Here is a 7,437-nt window from a genome sequence, read left to right as displayed (position 1 = left end):
CTGTGTGTTATTTGGGGCTGGCGAGGCGGTGGGACAAGACAAGACTGGCAGCAGGTAGAAAAACCGTACTCCTTACACTCCATATTTGGCTTTGTGGTCTTAATCAGCTGTAGAGCCTGAGGAAGGCAGGGTGCACCTCTTCTGACCACACCCTGCCCTTGCATTGTGAAGCTAAGGCAGGTAGAGTGATCTCATAGATACCATGGTGCACCTCTCCCATTCTGCTCACGCTGGTCCTAGCTGGGCCTCTTCTTCCCTGCACCCCTGAGTAAAGGCCTCAACATTGTCAATCAGCCTCACCGAATCCATTTGCAACGATGGATATAAATGGTCCCAAGCGCTGGGAGCCCCACAAGTCACTTGATCCGAACCCTCGCTCAAGCCCAGGACACAAGAATCTGCAACAAGAACCCTGTGGTATGGTTGGTAACAAGTTGCCAACAAAAATGTGTGCTGTGGTCATCGACATGGGTTCTGGTACGTGTAAGATGGGCTTCGCAGGACAGACTCGGCCCACCTACGTCGTGACCAACATTGTGGGCTGCCAACCCAAGAAACAAACCACCATGGGCCAGCCCAAGATGGAGACGTATATTGGTGAGGCCGCCCATGCTTGCCCGGAGTTAACCCTGATGCAGCCAGTTCATAATGGTATTGTGGTGGACTGGGAAGCAGCTGAGCTCATCTGCCACCACATCCTGGAGAATGACCTCCGGGTGGTCACCCAAGACCATCCTCTGTTGTTCACAGATCCACCCTTCAGCCCTGCCAGCAACCGTGAGAAGCTGGTGGAACTAGCCTTCGAGTCTCTGCACTCCCCTGCTATATATGTGGCATCCCAATCTGTGCTGTCGGTCTATGCCAATGGGCGCGTTAACGGGCTGGTGGTAGACACTGGCCATGGGGTCAGCTACACAGTGCCAGTCTTCCAAGGCTACAACCTACCCAATGGCATCCAGCGCCTGGACCTGGCTGGCCACCACTTGACTACGTTCTTGGCAGAGAAAATCTTGAGATCGAACTTGCCACTGAAGAAGGAAGACATTGACACCATGGAGAGCATCAAGCATCATTACTGCTACGTGGCCTCAGATTTCCAGAAGGAGCAAGATCGCCCTGATAGCAAATTGCGGCGGTGCCTGAAGCTGCCAGATGGACAGATGATCACAGTCGGGAAGGAGCTTTTCCAGTGCCCTGAACTACTATTCCATCCCCCGGAGACCTCGGGACCTTCATCTTTGGGCCTCCCCGGCATGGTGGAACACAGCCTCTGCGCAGTGCCCCAGGAGCTGCGGGCCGACATGGAACAGAATGTGCTGCTGTGCGGAGGCTCCTCTCTGTTCACTGGCTTCGAAGGCCGCTTCAGGGCTGAGCTGCTGCAATGTCTGAGTCCTGATGCCCGTGTAGTTGTGATGGCCCAGCCCAATAGAAACTTCTCTGTGTGGATTGGAGGGTCCATTCTGGCCTCACTGTGTGCCTTCCAGTCCCGCTGGATCCAGCGTGAGCAGTATGAGGAACATGGTCCCGATATAGTACACAACAAGTGCTCTTGATTCACGACAGGGTGGGGAGGGGTGTGGGAATAAAGCTTCCTTAGGACAGCTCTGTCCTGTCATGTTCCATCCTCCCCATCTCACTCACTTAAAATCACCCAGGAGCCTCAGAAACGCACTCACTTTCAGACCAATGGCCACTGGAACTTCATTCACCCTCACACATTCCTAGGTGAAATCTGACCTGTGAGACATCCCAATTCTCACCTATCCCTCCTCAACAAGGATCCCAAACACAGCAATACCTTTCTCTAATGTCATAAACCCATCTTACTGGGATCATTAGCTTACCTACCCATCCAAGGCATCCTTGGATCTGGGGAGATACATACCAACAGACTCTAGAGTTTGTTACTGGGTTTCTTAGTTGTCATGCTGACTAGGATAAGATAGAAGCTAAATGTTTCTCAGTTCCTCAAAGGTAAGTGAACTTGAACATATTTTCCATGTGTGTTGACCATTTGCATTTCATCTTTTGAGAACTGTTAGTTCATTAGCTTACTCAGTAACTGAATTGGCTGATATTTTGTTGTTTTTGTCATTGTTGTTGTTCAGTCGTCTGAGTTCTTTATAAATTTTAGGCATTAGTTCTCTGTTAAATGTATAGTGTGCAAGGAATTTCTTCCATTCTGTGGGATACTTATTGACTTGGTTGTTTGTGTGTGTGTGTGTGTGTGTGTGTGTGTGTGTGTGTGTTATTTGCTATGCAGGAGTCTTTTAATTTCATGAGCCTTAATTGACAGTTGTTGACCTGAGGTCTTGTTAAGAAAGTCTTCCGCTGTACCTATATTAAATTTTTTTTTATTTATCCTTGTGAATGCATTGTTTGAATCTCTTATGTGCATTACATGCATGCCTGATGCCCATAAAGTTCATAAGAGAGCATAAATTCCCCTGGGATTGAATGTATAGATGGTTTTACTCCACCATGTGGGTGCTGAGCACTACTGACTCCAGGTCTTCAGCAAAAGCAATGGTACTCTCAACCCCTGAGTCGCCTCTCTGGTCGCTGTGTTTTCCTTTAGCAAGTTATGGCTTTCAACTCTTCAGTGAAGATCTTTGATGGCCTCAGAGTTGATAAACATCTAATTTAATTCTTATGCATATGGCATCATTTTTAGTTTTATTTACTTTATTTTAAGTGTATGTGTGTTTTGCTTGCATGCATGTATATGCACTATGTTCATACCTAGTGCCCTCAGAAGACAGGAAGGGGGAGTCAGATACCCTGGCTATGTGGGTCCTGAAAATCAAACTTGGGTCTTCTTCAAGGGCAACAAATGCTTTTAATCTTTGAACATCTCTCTCACTCCACACCCCCTCTTTGAGGCAGGGTCTCACTGCACAGCCCTAGTTGGATTTGAACTCCTTATGTAGATCAGGGTGGTCTTGACTTCACAGAGATCCACCTGTATCTGTCTTCTGATACACAGAAAGATGAGAGGCTCTGGTGGCACTGAGTTAACCAGGTTTGTGTTTAGACCTGTTCTGTGAAATCAGATGTCAGCTCAGGATGAGGACAGTGGCAACATTGACGGTGACCAGATACCTATACTGGCCAAACTGAGTTAGCACTATTCACACTAAAATGAGACAAAGGCGAAGAAATGAAAATGATGGATGGGATCTGCTTGAAAATAAACCCAGGAGAATCTCTATAATCCATATGAAAAGCAACTATTTGCACCGCATGAAGCAGAGTTTCCTTCTGTGCCCCCAGACCTTGCCACTGGAGGCACAGAATGGAGATTCTGTGGGAAGCTAATTTGGGCTGCATGCAATTCTCCCCTCTTCTGTCAACTTGGGGATGAATTAGCCTGAAAATCTTGATACCTCCAGAACTGCACTTAAGAAACAGTCTTCACCCCGAATAATATGATTTCAGTTTCTTACATTTTTTATGTACAGGTTGTACTTGATCCTCTGTTTATTAAGGATGAATACAACACCAGACTAAAGTAATATTTCCATATTTAAATGCTTCCAATACGAATGCATAAGTTGGTTTGTAAGAAAGAAATGGTTTATATGTTCATAATGTCTGGATCTCACAAAAGTTATATAGCCTTCATCATATCCTTTACTTTTCCTTCCAGATATATAGACTAATGTCTCTTGTGGCAATATATTGTTTATGATCTAATAAAGCTTGCATGAAGATCATAATGCTGTTTTATTATAGTTAGAAATAAAGTTTTGACATTTCCAGGAGATAAATTACATGACAGTTATTTGCACCATCTGGGCACATCAAATGAATTTACACAAATCAAATGCTTGGGGACAAAGCTACGTTTTGTGTTGTTTGAGATTGGCATATTACAATTCTGTGGCCGAGGATACAGAAACTGAAATAAACATTTATGCCATGAGGCTGAATAAACCACACCAAGTTCCTTGCAAATGGATATCTTTCTGTGGAAAAGCATTTCTTTGACTTTGGCCTGAAGCCAGAGAAACTTTCAGGAACTTCCTTACTTATCAATTTTGTATCTGCAGATTATCACTCCCTTCGCATGCAGTTTTAAACATCTCAACTTGATGTATACAAATATATGCTTACTGTTTATAAAATCGTTTCCATATAATTGCAGTGATAATACTTGTATATTTTTTTAAAATTTGTTCCTATATTTTATGCTTCTAATAATTGTATAAGTACCACGTGCTAACCGATTGTGCCCACTGGAGCTCCTGCTTTTAATAATTGTATCAATTTTTGTATGTCTTATATTTTAATAAATGGTCTTCAAATTGAGGGAATTCTTTTGATTTTTAAGTATTATGAAAATCGTCCTTACATTACTCTCTCAGTATGCTTGTCAATTGCCATTTGGGTGTTTTTAATATTAGTGGACTATCTAAGGGCTACCTCTTCCATATCCTGATTCTTGGTATTGTTTTCTTTATTTCCACTTAATAGCCTGTGCTATTCCCACTCACTTCTCCCTGTCTTCTACTTTCAGGTGCTAGATCTTGGCTTTCCAAAATCTCTAGGTACATTTTCAGGTGATCTATTTGAGGTTTCTTTGATTTTTGTAATGGAGGCCCTTAAAGCTATAAACTTCCTACTTAGGACTGCCTTCGCTGAATCTCGCGGTCTTTGATAGTCCCTCCTTATTTTTGTTCAGTTCTAGGAATTTGTTTCCTTATTGATGTCTTAAATGATTTGGTCATCATTCAATAAAGTGTTTTTAAACTCCAAAAGGTTATGAACATTCTGTAGCTCCTTTTGCTGCTGGTTTCTAGCTTCATTCAACTGTGGTCAGATAGAATAGCAGACCTTGTCTAAATTTTCCTATATTTGCTGAGACTTGTTTTATATACCAATATGGGAACTACTTGAAAGTATAAATTCCATAGGCTTAAGAAGAATGATGTGTGTTTTCTAGTTTTAGGATGAATTTTTTGTAAATATGTGTTAATTCATTTGGTCTATGTTGGCTTGTAATGTCAATCTCTCTCTCTCTCTCTCTCTCTCTCTGTGTGTGTGTGTGTGTGTGTGTGTGTGTGTGTGTGTGTGTGTGTATGCTCTGAATGGTGTTCCTCTTGGTGAAAGAAGGGTACTGCAATAATCCATTATAATTGTGCTGGGGTTAATTTGTAACTTTGTATCTATCTAGTAGTAATTGTTTATGTGATTGGTACCACCTCAGTTCAGTGTATACTCTTTTAGAATTATAATTTCCTATTTATGTATTGTGATTTCTACCAGAATAATATCTATTTAACTCTTCAGACTGATTTTCTGTATGTATTTTCTTTTGTATTAGAGTAGCAACATGTGCTCATTTGTTAGTTTCACTTCCTTGAAATTTTCATGCCTATACTTTTCTCCTAGACATTGTCTATGTCTGTTGCTAGCTATGTTTCCAGGAAGAATGAAAAAAAATATTTTGATCATGATCTGATCTGTTATACTAGCCTTTGTCCTTTGACTGGAAAACTGAGTTGAAAAATATTCAAAGTTAACTAAAAATACCATCCTGAATGATGTAACCCAGTCTCAGAAAGACATTTACTCATAAGTGGATACTAGTAAAGCAAAGGATAACCAGACTAAAATCCACAGCTCCAGAGATGCTAAACAACAAGTGGGCCCCTAAGAAGGACACATGCATCACCCTGGGAAGAGAAATTAGAAGATATCTACAGGGAAAACTGGAGGTAGAAGCATGGTAAGGGAGGGGTGAGGGAGGGAGAGGAGGGAATGAGATGGCTTAGGTGGGGAGAGATCCAGTGGAAGAACAATGAAAAAGATATCTTAATAGAGAGAGGCACTATAGGCTTAAGGAGAAACCTGGTGCTAGGGAAATTCCTAAGAATCCATAGGGAGGTCCCCAGCTAAGACTCCTAGCAATAGTAGAGAGGATGCCTGAACTGGCCTATCTCTGTAATAATATTGATGAGTACCCCAACTATCATCATAGAGCTTTCATTCAGTAACTGATGGAACAAGACACAGGGATCCACAACCAAGAGTTGGAGAAGGAGGAAGGAACATATGAGCAAGGGAGATCAAGATCATGATAGAGAAATCTACAGAGACATCTGACCCAAGCTCGTGAAAACTCATGAACTCTAGAACTTCAACTATGGAGACTCCAGGGGCCTGAACTAGGCCTTCCATAGGTGGTAGACAGATGTGAAGCTTGTGCTATCAGAGGGGCCCCTGGCAGTAGGACCATGATATAATCCCAGTACATGAGCTAGTTTGTTGGAGCCCATTCCCTATGGTGGGATGCCATGCTCAGTCTTAATGCATAGGAGAGGGGCCTGGCTCTGCCCCAGACTATTGTGCCAGACTATGTTGACTCCTCATGGGAGCCCTACCTGTGAGGAGGAATGAACTGGGGGTGGACTAGTGGGAAGGTATGGGAGGGTAGGAGGCAGTGGAGGAAGCTACAGTTGTGGTGTAAAATGAAATATAAAAAAAGAAAAATATTCAAAGATAATAGTGAAAGGTGTGTTTTATTTACTTCATTTTTATTCAAAGTATTCTTCACTCATACAATACATTCCACCCACAGTTTCCCTTCCCTCTTTTCCTCCAAGCTCCCGTACCTCCACTCCCCCAGATACAACACCCACCCCCAGTTTCCTCTTGAGGGAAAAAAAAGCAGGCCTCCAAGAGACTAGAGCAAAACACATCAAAACAAGATACATTAAGAGAAGGTAGATTTCTACACACAGGGGTGGGTGTAGGAGGTGCAGGGGTGTGGTGGATGACACTTAACAGATACTCTGGAGGACAGAGGGCAGCTAGCATGCCCTAGGCAGTGGGGAATAACAGAGAACCAGGTTATAGGAGGAGAAGATTCGAAGGAGGCACCTGGCACGACTTGCTGGTAGACAGACCTCCCAACCGACCACCACACTTATGACTCCCTAGAGGGAGAACCCTCCAGGACCTCCAATAACTGCATCCGCCCCAGGCCCCTCCCAGAGTCTTGGTCTCATTGTCCACCACATGACCCCAGCTACCTCCCCCACAGGTGCAGCAGGAGTTGCCCAACAGAGCCAGAGCAGCAAAGGAGACAGCTCTCTCAGCAGCTCTCCAACCAACAGTCTTGAGACGCAGTCTCGGTCCCTCTCCGGTTCCAAGATCATGGATATCGATGGTGTCTCCTGTGAGGAACACATGTCCCAGGTGGACGTGGATTCGGGACCTGAAAACATGGAAGTAGATGAGGTTGACCGAAGAGAGAAAACAAGCCTGAGTGGCAAGGGGCCTTCTTCATCTCCTGAAGTGTCTGGAGAGCAGGCCTTATAGGTGATCTGTAAGATCTTCCACGTCTCCTGGAAGGACCGAGACAGAGACATCATCTTCCTTTCTTCTCTTTCTGCGCAGTTTAAACAGAACCCCCCCCCCAAAAAAAAAAGT

General features: G+C 43.7%; 1 protein-coding gene across 1 annotated transcript; it reads left to right on the top strand.

Moving 5' to 3' along the window:
- Nucleotides 1-317: 317 nt before the first annotated feature.
- Nucleotides 318-1,553, top strand: LOC127238816 (actin-like protein 9). The gene has a single exon (XM_051207561.1). It carries the CDS (start codon nucleotides 318-320, stop codon nucleotides 1,551-1,553), a length of 1,236 nt encoding a protein of 411 aa, XP_051063518.1.
- Nucleotides 1,554-7,437: the final 5,884 nt, after the last annotated feature.

This window comes from Phodopus roborovskii, unplaced genomic scaffold (genome assembly GCF_943737965.1).
Source record: "Phodopus roborovskii unplaced genomic scaffold, PHOROB, whole genome shotgun sequence".
NCBI lineage: Eukaryota > Metazoa > Chordata > Mammalia > Rodentia > Cricetidae > Phodopus > Phodopus roborovskii.
This window is presented reverse-complemented; position numbering and strand designations above follow the sequence as displayed.

Excerpts from the sequence above, each read along its gene's own strand:
- LOC127238816 (XM_051207561.1), top strand. The coding sequence starts at position 318 with ATGGATATAAATGGTCCCAAGCGCTGGGAGCCCCACAAGTCACTTGAT.